General features: G+C 39.3%; 1 protein-coding gene across 1 annotated transcript in view; it reads left to right on the top strand.

Moving 5' to 3' along the window:
• Positions 1–11,707, top strand: part of grk6 (G protein-coupled receptor kinase 6) — a 74,087-nt gene extending 62,380 nt beyond the window's left edge. Inside the window, exons 9-16 of the mRNA XM_012873405.3 lie at positions 765–955; positions 1,045–1,082; positions 1,943–2,032; positions 3,370–3,578; positions 3,813–3,950; positions 6,171–6,308; positions 7,429–7,563; positions 8,940–11,707. Of these exons, the coding sequence (XP_012728859.1) occupies positions 765–955; positions 1,045–1,082; positions 1,943–2,032; positions 3,370–3,578; positions 3,813–3,950; positions 6,171–6,308; positions 7,429–7,563; positions 8,940–8,990 (990 nt within the window). The 3' untranslated portion in view covers positions 8,991–11,707. The remainder of the gene's footprint in view (positions 1–764; positions 956–1,044; positions 1,083–1,942; positions 2,033–3,369; positions 3,579–3,812; positions 3,951–6,170; positions 6,309–7,428; positions 7,564–8,939) is intronic.
• The last annotated feature ends 6,041 nt before the right edge of the window (positions 11,708–17,748 follow it).

The raw sequence follows: 17,748 nt of genomic DNA, 5'->3' as shown, positions 1-17,748 counted from the left end.
GCCACAGGGTGGTATTGGTCACCTTGTTGTTGACGCTGATGATTGATGGGATGCACCCATTGTGGCCGAGCTCTCTGCCTTTCATCTTGCAACACCTCATCAACTAGCAGAAGGAAGACCAAGGTGTGCCTTCTACTTGGTGCTCTGTCTACAAAATAGTACACAAAATGTACAGCTGTTAATTTCTGTCAGCAGCTCTTTGTAATTGTGACAAGCTGACAAAAATAAAATATCTGTTTTCGAAATCAAATGGTCAAGACACGGATATTACTGGTAATTTAATTACTTCCATGTGGGGAAAGATCTTCTCTGCTCAGAAACACGTAGCTGTGGAACGTACTTTGCAGCTTCTGGTGTAAATTTCCACTTTTAAAAACACGTACATAGCTCCGCCGTTTAGGGCACGCGCCCTGTGTATTTACTGATTATGTATTGTTGCTAGCTGCTTGGCTAGCACCTAATCTGTTTTTTTTTCTGTCATTTTTTAACCTCCATTTTTTAGCTTTCTTAGCATTCTTTAGTAAACCATGATTTGAAGATATAGTTGAAATCAATTTTGTTGTCCTCAATGGCCAGTAGAGGGCCATTCATTCACCATAGAGAGCTTTTCTGTCTCTGTGGATTGAGTCTCACAGCTTATATTACACAATTTGGACACAGAGAGTTTTCTGCATTTAAGGTCAGAATGTAAGTCGTGTAGATGAACAGGTAAGCGAGATTCTCCATAGAAGCTAATATCTAATTCAGAGTTGTTCTGTGTCCAGGTGAGTTTAGCGTATGCCTACGAAACGAAAGATGCCCTGTGTCTCGTGCTGACCCTCATGAACGGCGGAGACCTCAAGTTTCACATCTACCACATGGGAGAGGCGGGTTTTAATGAGACGAGAGCCGTGTTTTACGCCGCAGAGATCTGCTGCGGTCTGGAGGACCTGCACCGGGAGCGGATCGTCTACAGGTGAGTTCCTTTAAAGACTAAACCAACTTCATCTTATTCTCTCATCCTTTCTCTCACTCTTGGGCTGTGTTTTTCATTCTGTCTCTCAGGGACCTAAAGCCAGAAAACATTCTGCTGGATGATCACGGTGAGTCTTACACCTAATCAACAGGCTCTCATACTATTATTATTATAAATGGGAGCATAAACGCTATTTTACAAGAACTCTAATTTACTAATAAAGATGCATGTTCCTTTTTGTTTCAGCAAGAAAGGAACAAAATAGTCTTAAAAGATTGTATTTCTGAGGTCAAAACAGCAAATATACCATTTATTTGCACTTTCTAATACTTGTCTGCTTTAAATAAAAAAAAATTCTAATTTGTAACAGTTTTAAATTAATATTCATTACTCATTTTGATTAAATTCAAGTCAGTTTATATTTTACTGTATAAAAAACAAAGCCACGGTAAATTTTCCTATTTGAAGGACAGGAAAAACCTGTTAAAATTTATTTAAAAACAACATTACATCTCATTTTCTTTATTGATTATGAACACACCTTTTTTATGTTTACCAAACCAACCTTTTACCTTTTAAGGTGAGTTTTCTCACATGGCAATTTGTCCTATAACATTGTTATTCCACATGCTGACTGAAAAATATACTTTCTGATTTTGAACACCAGGGGGCGATCTAATTCCACCAGAAGTTATATCTAATGTTAAACAAAAGAGGTTTCTGCTGTGACATGCATAGAAAAAACACAAAATCTCCTTTATACAGGGTCAGACAAACATATCTTAAAATTATCACAATAAGTTTTGCTTTGATTTAAATATTAAATGATTTCAATTATACCACAAACTTAAGCACAAGTTACTACTTTTATGGAGCGTTCTCAACAGTCTGAGCTCAAATAAAAAAAAAGGTTTATGACAAGTAATTATTTTTGGGAAGATCTTGAAGTCACTATGTATATTTCTGTATTTGTTTCCTTTTCTTCAGGTCATATCAGAATATCAGACCTGGGTCTGGCCATCCATGTGCCGGAGGGAGAAACCATCAAGGGACGGGTGGGAACAGTCGGATACATGGGTGAATATCCTTTACTTGCATAGTTTTAGATTTTTTTTTTTGTATGTTTGTCTGTGAAAATCTGTGAACCTTTCCAAATTCTCACATTAAAATTTAGAATTATCCCCCCCCTCTCCCCCCAACAAAAAAAAAAAATTACTTCTTTATTGACAGTTATCCATGGTACTGCACCCTGAACACTTATTGTCATCCTGCTGTCATGTTGTATGGGTCAATCCAACTTTTATTTTAAAGGAGCTATAAGTAAGATATTTACTGTAGAATCAACCTAAATGATTCTCATTTCTCACCAGGGATGGAAGTAACATTCCCAATAAACAATCGGTCCTCTCCATCAACAGCATTTTAGTCAAGTTTTCCTCCTTTAAAACCTAGAAGTAGGGTACGGAACTACTTCGGTTCAGAGTGTAGCCTGTATTTACTTCATGGTTCCTGAGCCAATCATATGAGAGTTCCCAGGATTCCCAAAACGGGGAGCCCAGCACTTGGTAACAATATCGCCATCTGCAGCAGCTTGCAAACATGGAAGCCAGTAACATCTATGATCCTGTGTAATTAAAAATTCACAACAGCAACACACCGTTTAAAAACGGCATATTAGATTTTTGTGATTGGCAAGCTGTTGTACCAATTTGAGCCACAAGGTGTCAGTATTATTTATAGCTCCTTTAAGTAAAAAATATCAGCCCAAATCTTTGTCTCTTAAACCATTGTTATGTTGACCCAATGATGACCTATTTTCAGTTCCAGAGGCTGCTAATTTTTTTTTAATAAATGTTCTGATATTTTAAAATACTTCCTGATGCCATGTACACTAACAAGGTTCCTGCTTATATTGCTGAACTCATTGGGACCAACACGCATCTGCCTTATTTTATTTGAATGGCATGCTCTCCTGTCTTTGCCATTTTGAAGATTGGTGAAGAAAAATGGGTTGCTGTGTCACGTCATATTTATACCCTAGTCAAACAGGAAGTCAGTGCTCACAAATTAAAAGTTCCTAGACGTACTGATCAACCTAATAGATGTAGAAATAAAAAAATTATTGTTATATAAACAATTTTCCTTGAGATTTTTCCCCAACACAAATGATATATATTTTTTCTGTTAGATTATGCTATTTCTATAAAAGATTACTCTATTTTATGGCATTTTTTAAATCTTTATTAGGAGTGACAATACCTCTAGAGGGGGCTTTATTTCCATATTTTCAAAATAAGACTTCTGACGCACCCTTTATTTCTTAGCATCTTACTGTTAAGAGGTCAGTTATCATTTTTAAACCATTTAGTTGACTCTTTTAAGGCTTTAAAGGTTTCCTTCCTCATGTTGCTTAGCCCCAGAGGTGGTGATGAACGAGCGGTACACTTTCAGCCCTGACTGGTGGGCCCTGGGCTGCCTGCTGTACGAGATGATCGAGGGCCAGTCGCCGTTTCAGCAGAGGAAGAAGAAGATCAAGAGGGAGGAGGTGGAGCGGCTGGTCAAGGAGGTGCAGGAGGAATACTCCAGCAAGTTCTCTGAGGACGCCAAGTCCATCTGTAAAATGGTACGTCTCCATTTTCCGTTCTCTGCACCTCCAATGTGCCTTAAGTCGACCCCTTTCTTATCTACATTTCACTGCAAAACCTCACTTCAAATATTCTTGTGTTGACCTTTTTAATGTTAGTATGTATAAAAATCTGATTTCAGACTTTTATTTATAAAGTTTATGGTTAGTTCTGTCTCTTTTGTACTCATGAGCAAAGTCTTTGAAACATTTAAATTGTTTAAAATTCCTCAGCTGCTGGCCAAAGATCCCAAAGAGAGGCTGGGCTCCCAGGGAGGCGGGGCTTCTGAGGTCAAAGTTCACCCCATCTTCCGCCTAATCAACTTCAAACGGCTGGAGGCCGGCATGCTGGAGCCGCCCTTCACCCCAGATGTAAGTTCATCAGAATTACGGCCTATATCTGCAGCAGGAAAATACCCAGAGTGGTTCCGATTGTTTTTATCCTTTGTTTCCCCACTCTTTCCAAGTAGTCGGGGTCAATGGCTGACTTCTGGATTTCTGAAGGTTTTGAAAGTTTTTCTTTGGACTCTGACCCCTTGATTTTTCTCATTTTAAAAATTGAATGAGAAATTAATAGTTAAAAGTGCTAATTGATGTCACCTAATAACATGTTGAAGAGATAATAGATGTTACTGCATACCTACAATGTAACTTTCAGACGCATTAATGTTGAAAGCATCCGTATGTTATTCTCAAAGTGCAATGGTTGCAGATTTTAGTTGCAAGTGTTGGGGAGGTCTCTGCTTGCCCCACTTCTTTTATGAGTGGAAAATTAGGGTTATTGCTTCACTGCTCCAACAAGCCTTTAAAATATGAGAAACAAGTTGTTGAACAGTCCACTGAATGGCGCTCTCATGCAGATTAAAAGGTTCATGTCAGTCTGAATACTGAGTTTTCACAAGGGAACTCACTGGATGGGACAGGATAGAACATCACATTCTGCTCCATCATCCCTTTCTTTCACAGTGATGAACTGTTTTTTTTTTTAGTCTGCTCTTTGAATTTCAGTTCTGAGCTTTTTTTTCCTGCAGGTGTTCTGAAACGTTTTGAAAGAAAGAAGTTTTAAAACTTTGAAATTGAGCATTACCAAAGTGTCGCTTTTCATTTCTTCTTGAGGGACATTAGATTTACCCCTTCCAGAGACCTGGAGACCTCCTAATGGAGGCGTCCTGATTGGAAGAGCAATCACTCAGGCTCTAGCATTTTGGTCTCTTAGTCATGATTTATAATTCTTGACCATAGGTAAGCATTCAAACTTTGCTGGACCAACAAATCCAGAGCTTCACCTTTCAGCTCTGGTCTGTCGCCAACACCATACTGGTGCTCATAGCTGCAGAAAAAGCCCCAGTCTATCTATCCCCATTCACGTCTGGAACAAAGCATCAGTATGCATCAGGGGTGTCCAAACTTTTCGATACATGGGCCAAAATTGTCACGCCGAAGGAACTCAAGGTCCGAAAGAAGTATATAAAAGTTTTAAACCAAATTTATCATGTTAATTTTTTCTCTGCTCTACAAAATATGATAATTTTAAATAAATAAAATAGTCAGATTTTCTCTAGGAAGTGAATGTGTAAGTCACTGTAAATCCAAACTTTAAAAAAAAAGGTCTTGCTCATTTGTCATATTAAAAGACGGTCATCCAGTTTTCTAATTATTTTGAATAACTTCATTTGACACTAAATGATAAACGTTACTCTTTTTGGTCTGTTTATATAATACAATACTGTTTATATAAGAACAGTATTGGGTCAGTTGTACTTTGAACACACATTCGCTATAATCAGCCAACTTTAATAATTGAATTCAAAGCAGATTTTAATGCACCAAAGTCTGCATTTGAGTAATAAAATGTCATTGGATAGATATATTACTATGAAATTAAAGAGTGAGTCAAAAGTGTGTTTATTAAAAGATGAAAACTTTGTGTTGTACTTAACATTTTTAGTTAGGATCTTACATTTTCTGTAATAATTCTCTCCTAAATAAAAAACAATGACATGACTTCAGGATAGGGTTCATTTGATTAAGATATTTTCTGAGGCTTTAAAGAAGAATGTGTGTACTTTTTCTTTTGAAAAAAAAACTGTGCAGCATGTTAAGTTAATTAGTTATGCCTTTGCTTTTGTTCTTAAGCTTTAAACAGAAGAAAAACATATTGCAAACTTGCTTTTCTAAATTTAGTATTCACCATTTTGTTAAGTTGTTCACATTTTTAGTTTAATAAACTAAAACTTGTTACTTATTTTACTGAAACTCTCTCATTGTCTCTCATTCATCATCCCCCAGTGATTGCAGATGAGAGCAGGCTAATAATATAACTGAAGGAGATGCTTCTCTTCCAGGGAGAAGCTCTTTAAATAGACACAGGAAGTGCGGTTAATTAATCTGTTCAATCAGAACAACGCTGAAGTGCAGGAAAGATTCAAATGTGAAATTAAAATTACTATGGAGAGCTAGTGTTCTTCTGCAGAAAGTTTTCAACTATGCAGGGAGATTTTTGTTCTTTTTAAACAGTTGGACTGTCTCTAACCTCTGCTGTCTGTCCAGCTGTGTTAACGCTGCTGTCTCTGTTCATTTCTGTGCTTTTAGCCTCAGGCCATCTATGCTAAAGACGTGCTGGACATCGAGCAGTTCTCTACGGTAAAGGGCGTGGAGCTGGACCCCAAAGACGAGTCGTTCTACAGCAAAGTGTCTACAGGCTGCGTCTCGATCCCCTGGCAGAACGAGGTCAGAACCGAGGGACAAAACCACTCTTCCCAAAAAGCGATGGGGAAAATGTCCCGATTGTTTGCATTATTTTATTTTGGACAATGAAACCATCCACCAAAAAGGAGTCTAAAGGTGCGTTCACATTGGACGCCAGAGTGGCAGGCGGAGCGACAGATTTACAGGTTATCCCTATGCAGGAGCGACGTGACGCAAAGCAACGCCGGGCGAGGCCACAGAGGCATTTCTAGCCACGTAAATGTGCTATTTCGGCGATTAAAGCGAAGCCAGAGCAACACGACAGTTGTTAAAGTTGAAAAGTCTGAACTTTTATGTGGAAGATGTCTTCATGGAAGATGTCTTCATTCAACATGGAAGACAAGCTGATAACGGCGGTCTGTGATTGGCCAGAGGTTTATCACTCAACCAATTACTACCTCCGAGGGTCCAGAACGGACCAAGCCTGGAGAAGATTGAGTGTGGAGGCTGGAGTGACAATCAGAGTGAAAGCTTTACTAGATAGCGCCATTGTACTGCTGTATTTCTGACATATCGCACAGGCGGGCAACAGCAAGCAAAAGTGGCAACACTGTGGCGCCAAACGTATGAACGCACGTTTACCTTTAGATTTACTTGAATAAATAAACAGCAGAAACAGGACGGCAGTTTATTCTAGTATTTTTATATCTTTGGTCCTATTAAAACATTTGTATCATATCATTATGTTTTTAATAGATGTCTTCTCTTCAGTTTTGGAAAATAATTACCTCCTTCCAGATAAGAAATAAAAAAAAAACAAAAAAAAAACAGTGATGTATGTACTCTTTGTCAGTAGGTGGTAATATTGTTATAAGATTTAGTAAACGAGCATAAAGATATCTACGCAGGTCCTGGACAGACTAAATTGAAATTTTCTGCACTCCTAGAGATACCAAGTTCACAATAAAATGTATTTAAGAGCTAAAAAGTAGATTTTGCATGATATGTCACCTTTAACGGATTACAAAAGAAGGATCTAATGAAGGGACCGACTCATTTTCGTATTGGTGGTAGTGTGCAACAACCAGGAACAGTTTTCTAAATGCAATACAAAGAAGGTCATATTTGCTGACCTTTCTGTGTTTTCTGTTGTGTCTCTCAGATGATTGAGACAGAGTGTTTCAATGAGCTGAATGTGTTTAATGAGGATGGCATCGTTCCTCCGGACCTGGACTGGAAAGGACAGCCATCTCCGACACCCAAACAGGGACTGCTGCAGCGGCTCTTCGGCCGACAGGTGAGAGCAGCATTCCTACGCAGTCTTGATAGAATGGATAAGTAGGGAGTTTGCCATCCAGGCTTGGTTTTATATGGGCAAAAAATCGATATGGAAAACATTTGATTTTCCCTTTTTTATGTCTTCCATTTTCTAAAAGAGAAAAGCCTAATTGCTTAATTAATACAGTGATTTTTATATTGATTTTAAATTAAATTGATGTATTTACTCTTATAGCTTTCCATACTAGACATTTATTTTAACTTTTCACCCATCAGTATTTTGGTCTGTCCTGACTTACATTTACTTGCTCTTTTATTAGACCACAAAAAAAAAAAAAAAAAAAAGTCTCTGGTTACAAGGTTACTTCCTGTCAAACGGGAGTCATTCCTTCCCACTTTCGCCACGTGCTTACTTAGTATGAGGGATTGCTGCAAAGTTTACGACTCAGTGCAGTCAGATTGGTTTTCATGGATAGGAAACATTGACACATTAAGTGCACTGTTTTATAAATATGGTTGAATTGGAATGTTTGTAATTAGGGGTGGGAGATATAGACTTAAAATTTTATCACGATATATTGTGGTACTATTCTGATAATGATAAAAATGACGATAAAGATTATTTACAGCTTCCTGCTGCTTTTTAGGAAACTGTGGCTGTTACTGCAATAAGCATTAACAACTTTTTTCTGCAGATAAACTGTATAAACTGGGCCTAATGTTACAGTGCATTTTTAAATTGTAACTGAAATGAAATTCTGAAATCAAAAGTATCTAGACAGGTGCAACCGGCACTTTTAATGACTTTATGATGCCAAAGTGGCCCGATACAGAAATTAATTTGACGCCCCTGGTGTTACATATAACATATTAAAACTACATTTCAAATACGAGGCAAGGCAACTTTATTTATAAAGCACTTTTCAGTAACAAGGCAATTCAAAGTGCTGATCAGGATAGTAGTTCCATAAAGAAGTGTGTTGGTTTCTCTCAAGAAACCAAAAGCAAAATAAATCGCAAAAATAACAAACCTGACAATACTGGCTGTTTTGGGGGTTTACAGACAACACTAGGTGGAATTTATTGTTGTCACGATAAACTTAAGTTCATATCAGGATAAGAAAATTTTCACAATAACGATACGATAAAGGCCCAGCCCTACTTGTAATCACATTTTAGTCAATATAATTGAACTGCTTTGAGTTCAAAATTAAATCACCATTTCTGAAAAAAGGATGTTTTTTTTTTTATAAAGTGTCCTGAAATGCCCTTTATTATGAATATATTATATTATATAATAAACTGAATAAAAATAAGACTTCTGTGGTTTTTTTTTAACGATTAAACAAACGCTGGATAAGCCTTTCCATTTCTGTACTCTGTCTCCCCCTGCAGGACTGCTGTGGTAACTGCAGCGACAGTGACGACGAGCCCACCAGGCTGTGACACACACACACCCGGCCGCCTGAAACATGATGTGTTTACAACTTTTGCACAGCGTTTGCCAGAATGTATATTTTCAGCATAGTCAAAACGTTGGAGTTTATTTAAAGCGTGTGAAAAAATCTGCTGCGGACGCATTTTTCAAACTGGGAACACAGACGGTCAGAAAATTCAGTTCATGTTTTATTGTCTTGACCTTTAATGTCCAGGGAAAGATTTGCCTTTCATCCGCTCAGACACTGAACTGGGCGCTCCGCTGGAACAAGCGGCTGCTGTAAGAGTGCCTTGCTTGAGGGCACCGTGGCAGTGATTACTCAGGGAGGACTGGACGTTCCTCTCTCGTAGGATTCCCACTTTGAGGGGAAAACCAGTGACTTTAAGCCCATAAACTGTGACCACTTTACTCCACGTGCCCTCCGCCTTCCTGCTCTTTTTCCACTGGTTCTGTTTGCTTAGACGTCGTTTTTTCCTCATGTACAAACATACGGTCAGCTTCTGCCTGTTTTTAAGTCTCTCTACATTGGATTCCTCGAGACAATCGGCTCCTGGTGTGGGAGCGGCTCCGGGTAAACTCCCTTAATAAGAGCTGCATTAAAAACAGCGTGCAGAGGTTTCAGGGGAATCAAAGCGGGTTTATATGAAGCCACCACAGTAACGGTTTACTTACTGCTTCTGAGTTTATTTAAAACACCAAAAAGGGGCGTTTATTAGGGGGGGGGGTCCTTTGAATGACATTTCAAAAAACAAAAAAACATGATACAGCTCCTTGCAAAAATATTAACACCTGTTGATCGTCCTCGCAATTTGCCACAACCACAAACTTTAAAGAAGCATTTTATTTGGATTATTTGGATTTTTGTGATCAACCAACGCTGAGTAGTAGTGCATAGTTAATTAGTTGAAGGAAAACAATGAAACGAGGGTTTAGAAATGTATCATCAATAAAAATCTGAGGAGTGTGGTGTGCATCTGTGTAGAAGGTCAGTTTAAACGATCTGCAAATGGAAAAAGATTTCTCCATCGTCTTATTACTGGTGCAGTGTATCTAATGAACTTATTTTAGGGGTCAAAATACTCATTCCATTGGCAGATAATCTTATTTAATTGTTCAAATCCAGGACAAACGCACTCATTTCCAGAATATTTTACTTACTTTTAATTCCCTATTTGCAGCATGGGGATGGTTTGTTGAATAAAAGGTGTGCTGTTTGGGTTTTCTTACTCAGACCTTTTGTCTTATCTGACCAGAGCACCTTCTTCCACGTGTTTGCTGTGTTCCTTCCATGGCTGGTAGCCAGAGCTTTCTGTCTTTCTTCTTGTCATTCTTCAATAAAAGCCCGATTTATTGTGTGCATGACTAAATGGCTAGATATATACTCTCCTTACATGCACTTGACAGTGGCAGCCGCAGTCATTTCTTTATGCACTTGTCTGATGACAGTAAAAACATCCGATTCTGATACAGAGAAAAATGTTCTCTCTCCTGGTTCTTGCAGTCCTGGTTTAGTAGTTTTATTGGCTTGTCCTTGTGCAGGAATGTTTTTCCTTTGCAACGTCTGCTAACTATTGTGTGATTGGTCAGAAATATGAAGTGGGCGTGGTTACTACACTGACAATGCTGCAGTAGGAGGAACCAATGAAGACTTCCCAGGGGTTCTGCACTTGGGTTCTTGTGAAGTACTTAAATGATCTGGTCAGAGGGAACTTTGTTCTTGTTTTTGCCACTTTAAGAAGAAACAATTTCTCTCTTCTTGCAAAGTATGTGCTGGCCGAAAATGATTGTCCGCTCAAAAAGCCCCTGAATAGATTTACTAATTAAGGATCTCCAAAGGAGTTGGTTGTGTTGGATGTTATTTAGAGGTAACAGAGTGAAGGGGGTTGTAAAATGTTTTGAAAATTATTAATCTTTTTTCTGTCCTCCTCAGTTTTGCACCATTTGCAATGTGACAAAATGTGAAGCAGGTCAAAGGTTACTGATGCATTTGCAAGGCTGTACCCCAGTTTTTACAAAAGATAAAGACAGTAATCAGGATTTGAAAAAAAAATAATGGAGTTTTTAGTCTATTTATCAGGCTTTACCAGACAAATATTGCTGGAAATTACCTATATTTTATATTTTTATTGTTTTGGATTAAATTAAAACCTCAACCTTTTTAATTAGATACATATTCCTGTCATGTAGACATGGTTTTATATTATATTCGTCTAAATTTAGTCTATGGGCATTTTTTTATTTGTCCTTTTCTGTCCTTTGACTTAAAGTTAGTTTCTAATTGTTTTATTTAGGAACAAACAAGAGAAGATATGTACTATAGTTTAGGGGATGCAAGAATCAAGCGTGCCTTCACTGATCTATTAGTCACAAATGAGTTTTTTTTTTTTTAATGTACTGTTTATTTCCACTGTGAACCACTCTGCATCTGGAATTCCTCCTAAAGCTTTCTGAAGGATTTCTTTTTCACGTTTTTTTATTTTTGTTTCTCTTAAACAACAAAATGATTGGACGACAGGTGACTGATCTGTTTATTAACCTTCATAAAGAGACTCACCCGCCTCGCCCTGACCTGATCACAACGACGGGACTGAGACGTCCGGGTCTAATCCCGAGCGCGCGGCGGGTCTTGATGGACTCCATATAGACATTTCTCTGCTGGAAAACCCTCAAACAATGTGGCCTCTGTTTGTAAGCTATTAAAATGAGATACCTCTGACTGTACACATGCTCGACTTTCTTCCCCCTTTGTTAATTTGATATGAGGAAAACTAGAATAAGTAGTTATTTTATCTGTCGGAATTGCTTTAGTGTTCCTACCAATGTTACACAATTACACTGAAGTTAATATCTGAAACACGGCAGCAGCTTTAAGGTTTAAAATAATCGTTTGTTATTCCTTGGTTTTATTTGCACATGATGGACAATTGGTTTTGAATTATCTCTCAACACACATTTGTTTTAAAGTTGCATGAAAACTTTCTTAAAACTCCTTGTTAAGGGGGTGAACGTAAAAGCACCGAATTACGCCGATTATTTCGGTTTCTTTTTTATTTGCGTGTGTCCCGGCATTTCAGGCGACCCTTATAAAAAAAGATGGTGGACAACTTGAGTCAAGGCAGGTTTGCTCAACAAAAAAGGGGAATCAGAGTCGAACCGCCGCAATATCTTTGTTCATGAGCTGAAAACTCACTTTGAGGAACTGAGCATTCACAGCAGTTCTTATTTTGAACAGTAGGTGGCACTGCAGATTAAATCTGCCCATATTCAACAACTGATCCAACTCCTAGGTGTCACTTTCTAGCCTTCTTTTCCATTTATAATTCCCTCTGTAATGTCAACCGGTTTCAGACTATTTTGCTGCTCTTCCTGTTTGGCAAGCACCATTTATGCTGCAGATTGTTACAAAAATGAGGATGTGCATCAGGACACCTCAAACATTGCATAATCTCCTGATCGCTGGAACCCCCTGTGAGACAGGGACAGGGGGTCGGGCATGCGCGGATCTAGGAGTGAGGAAAAAGAGATTATTAAGGGTACTACATCACTAAAGTGTCCACTTTTGTCACTCTGGGTTATCGGTGTCCGAATGCATGTGGAAATCTCACACCTGTAGGTGCGTAGCAGCTTGCTAGACTGGCAGGAAGGGTAAAAGCTTCCCAAGATTCAGTGGCCAAGAGCAAAACAGGGTGAGCGACATGAACCCCCACGGAGGCAAAGGAACAGCAGCTTTTAGGCCAGAGGTGCAGAGAGACACACAGAGCACTAATCACCGCCAAACTTGCACCCTGCAGCAAGACCTGTCACAACCTTGGAGGGAGAACCTTAACTTTGCGCCCCGCTGGTCAAGCAAAAACAAACCGGGCCTCTGCTGGACAGAAGGAGGGAGAGTCCTGTTCATTCCTACCTGGTGGGACAGTCCAAGGGCGGTCAGGAAAAAGTACCAGTTCCTGCAGCCCACAATACGCTCAACACACCCATGTGCCACCAACCAATGTCTGCATCGCATTAAAACTGTGGCTCCATTCAGGGAGTGGGAGATTTCACTGCTAAGTGACATTAGACTCCACCCCAACCCCCGCAAAGCTCTGCTGCTTATTCTGCCATTTCCGTCAACATCTCCGGTCTAATTCTCCTCCCACAGGGTTGGCAAGACCTGTACAAAACCTACATAAAAATATGTGACTTGATCGACTGTAGTGTGACTTTTGGTGCCAAAAATATTTTCGCCAAGTTTTCCCCATGGCCTATAAAAGGGAATTTGGTGAAAGAGTTGAGTTGTAGCAAAATAATGCTGATTTAAACAGTTTGATACCTTTTATTTTTTAATCAGTTTTATAGATTTGACCTCTGAATGTGCTTTAATGCGTAAATGGGAAAGCAGAACAAACCATCAGCATGCTGAGAAGCAGCAGAGAAAGTGACGAGGCCCTCAGATCTCAGCAGGTGAACATTATGACCACGCTGTGATGCATAAAGATATATTAAAGGCGAACTTAACGGCTCAGCGGGGCCCTTTTTTAAAAACCAATACATCATAAAACCTGAATGGTGTAGATGAACTGTTAATCTGCGGCATCTGAAGAAAAAAGTAGCGAGCTGAAAATGTGGAATAAATGTTAAATTCATTGTTCAACTAAGCAAACTATTTGTCCAAGTAGTTCAGTTTAACATAAAAGGACGATGAAATTATAAAAGTAGACGCCCACTCGTGTTTTCTCCATCACAAAACGCCTTAAAGTCCACATTAGACCGTCTTTCATCGCCGTTTGTCTTCGTCTCTCGGCTGTTGTGTCGTGCTCAGAGGATAGGTCGCAAGAACGTGACAATGGCGCTGATTGCAGGTTGTTTTTCACGATTACGGCCTGTTCCATCATGAAGCAGATCAAAATGAAGCGAGGCGACGGAGGTCGAGAGGGTGCCGGGCCTCTCGACTATCAGCTCGCGTGCTTTGTGAAGGATGCAGAAACTCAACCTGCGGGGAGGAGCGCCTCATGCTTCACCGTCATTAAAATAAACCAGTCATCCTGATCTGCATCTAATGTGTCATCTCACTGAGCTGTTTGGAGAGGAGGCGCAATTTTCCAACCATTAATGTTTTTTTTTTTTGTTCATTTAGTGGAGGAAAAAAAAAGCTGACATGAGATATTGACACTGTATAAAACGATATAACCCTATGTTCTAACTTTTGAACATTAAACCAAACTTAGCTTCTTCTTTCTGGAGCTCAAGTAGCTTTACTAAAAGTGTTTCCATTTGTTTAATGTCAGAATAATCAAAGCAGAACTCCAAAACATCAACTTTCTTGTCCTTAAGCCACTGCGTAACTAATTTGGTTTAATGTTTGGAAGACCTCCTGTATTTGTGTCCAAGCAGCCTGATGCTGCAACATTTCCAAATACCGTTCTTTCCTTATAATACCTTATTTTGGCCAAATAATTCAGTTTTGGTGTCATACAATCACAGAACGTGAATTCAAAATTTCAGCCTTTAGATCCCGATGCAGGTAACTGTGAGGAAACTTCACATTTTTAAAAAAGAAAACCCTTTTTTGTTTGCTTTAAAAAATAAAATGTCAGGCTTTCAAGTTTTCTTTGTATCATAATTGATACATTAGACCAAAAAAATATATATTTTCCTCATGTTTTCTGCATTTTTTAAAGGTTGTGTAAAATACATGACTTTGTATGTTCAGAAAAACGCTGACTGTGTTGAAGAGGTGGAGTGGAAATATTTGTATTAAAAAGTAATCATTTGGCGTTATAGAGTTAAGGTATTTGTCCCCAAGTTCCTCTCCAAGCTGTAATCTAGCTTTTTATCTTGCTTTTGGACTGGCTTCTTCCTCGCAGAGTGGCCTTTCACAACATCTCAGCAAAAAAACTTGTTTCACTTTGAGTAATAAACACCTTCTTAGCAGCATCTTCACAATGGGTTTTACTTTTGCTTTGTGTTTGATTCACACGCCTCAGCTAAAGAAACTTTAAATTCAGTTTCTCAAAAAGTCTAAGTACTACAACAAGAGACCAGTTAAAACATCTTTCACAGATTTTTTTTTCTGGTTTTCCTTTATTGTTGTACATAAATCCTTCAGTTTATTAAACTAATTTTAACATCAGACAAAGATAACCTGAGAAAACCTTTTTTTTTTTTTATGATGAGACCTGTCAGTTTGCCTGTGGTCTGAGACTGGGATGGAGTTTCACCTTCCAGCGGGACGACCCGAAGCATCCTGCTAAAGCAACTCCAGGGGTTTAAGGAGAACCATTTAAATGTGTTGAAATGGCCTAGTTAAAGTCTAGATGTCAATCCAATTGAGAATCTGTGGTTAAGACTTCAGGATCACTGTTCACAAGCAAAAGTCATCCAATGTGGAGGAGCTGGAGCAGTTTGGACTTGAGGAATGGGCAGAAACCCCAGAGGCCAGATGTGGTGAGCTTATAGAGACACCTGCAGGTGGAATTGCTGCAGAGCCTCTACAAAGTACTGACTTTAGGGAGGGCGAGTAAGTTATGTACGCTGACATTTTTTGATATCTTGTCCAATTTGTGGTTTGCTTCACAAAAACATCTTCCAAGTTGTAGACATGTTCTGGTGCAAACTCAAACAATCCATGTTTTGAGGAAACAAAACATGAAGAATGCCAAGGGGGGGTGAATACTTTTTGCAGACTAACGCATTGGGTTTAGTAGCAATTACTTTTTCCAATTGATCAGCAGCTTGGTTGGGAAAATCAAGTCATGAAAAAAACAACTTTGTATTTAATCAGGCTGTCTGATTTTAACACTTTGATGATCTGAAACCTTTTTTTTCCCTCACAACATAGACATAAGCTTGGTGAAACCTTAACGTCAGGTTGTTCAAATGAGAAAAAAATCCAGTAAATGCGTTCATTAAAACCTTCATATCCACGATGAATCAGCTCATCGCGTATTTGGAGGGCTTCCCACTGTGAATCAGGACTGAGCTGGCGGTGCGAGACGCGTTTTAGCGAACATCCAGCACAAAGACCTCCACTATGTGTCGTTGTGTCACTTTTGGATCGGACGTCACGCTCTCACACTTGCTCCCACGCTACATTTCTCAGGATTGAGTTGTCTGTTGGTTTCAGTTTAAAGTCACTGTGTCCCAGAACCTCAAAGCAGCTGCGTCACCTTGAACCCACTCAGGCCGCCGCTTTCTCCTTTTCACTCTATTGTCTCTTCTGCCCAGTTGTCCCGTCTGCCGGGTCAGACCCCGCACCGATCCCCGATGCGTTGCTCTCGTGCTTTTTCTGACTCATGCACACTTGACTGAGTGAAATGATCTTCCCAGATCCTGACACATGAAACCGGAGATGCTTTTTATTGTGAAAGGTCTTTGATGCTGGTGGTAAAATCTCCAGAGTTGCTCCTTTTTCGTTTTTGTTGCTAAAAAACAAACGTTTCAAAAGTTAAGGTCCAGATTTACAACCTTAACTGTAACAAAATATATTTATCGGAAGAGCTTAATGAAGGTGGTACACTTGAGGAAACAAATAATCTTTACGATTATGATTAGTCATGATTAGGATAGCCATCCCTTTACAGTTAAATCCAGGCATTTGCATTCACTCTATATAATAGAAACAATGTTTTCTTCCACCGGGACATTAAATTAGACTAAACCTTTCCCATTTTAGGTCAAGTTTATTAACACCTTCCATTTGCTAAATGTCAAAATAATGGGACAGATAATGTTTTCTTATTCTGTAAAGGTAGGGGTTTACATACATTAGAATACTATGCTTTTAAAGCAACGATGCCCCAGCTTTGTAAGCTTCCTGTTGCAAAGCTGGAGGCACATTTGTGGCTGCATCTTAAGCACAAACACACTGCTTCCCTGTGTGACATCATGGGAAAACCACCAAGGCAATCTCCTCAAATGCCTGAAGTGCCATTTCAAGGCAAATATAACCACCACAGGAAGGTCCAGCCACAATGGCGTTCAGGAAGGAGACTGGTTCTGCATCTCAGAGATGTGTTTTAGTGCAAAGTGCGAACCTTGTAAAGAGTGTATGATTATCCACAGTGAAAGAACTTCTGTAACTACTGAAAGGCCACTCAGAAAGGAAGAAGCCATTACTCCAAAATCAACTTAAAAACGTAAGATAACAGTTTTCCAATGCCAAGACATTAGACAAAGACCGAAGTTTCTGGAGCCACAAGATTTCCTCCGTTGCTACATTTGGATGAGAAGCCTGAGAACACCATTCCTACTGTGAAGTAGAGAGGGGCTAGCATCATGATTATAACCCAAGATGGTGCCATAAACAGCCAGCTCAGACTTTGTTTTCTGTATTTGTACTACACGTGGCTCCTGTTCTAAAGTTACTTTCACTAGAGAGAAACTTCTGAGCATCAAGCAGAGTTTTTATGACATCCTGGAAATGTGCTCAAGAATAATCAACACGGCACTCCCCAGGGGTGTTTTCTCTCCCCACTCCTCTTCTCTCTGTAAACAAAACGACTTAACCTCAGTGGACCAGTCTTCTGAAGTTTGATAGCAGTGTCGTTGGTCTGGTCCAGGACCAATCTGCACAGGTGGTGGATCGACTGGATTTTGAGAGAAATCCTCCCACACTGCTTCCTCTCACCATCCTCAACAACACTGGGCATACTGTGGTTCACTTCTGGTTGCTGGAAACTACCCTTTTACGCTGCTATCATTCGATCTATCATGTGCAGAGAGGGTCATCAGGGCTAGTTTGCCCTCAATCCAGGGCTTGTACAGCTCTAGTTTCAATGCACACCT

This window comes from Fundulus heteroclitus, chromosome 11, assembly GCF_011125445.2.
Source record: "Fundulus heteroclitus isolate FHET01 chromosome 11, MU-UCD_Fhet_4.1, whole genome shotgun sequence".
Classification (NCBI taxonomy): domain Eukaryota; kingdom Metazoa; phylum Chordata; class Actinopteri; order Cyprinodontiformes; family Fundulidae; genus Fundulus; species Fundulus heteroclitus.
This window is presented reverse-complemented; position numbering and strand designations above follow the sequence as displayed.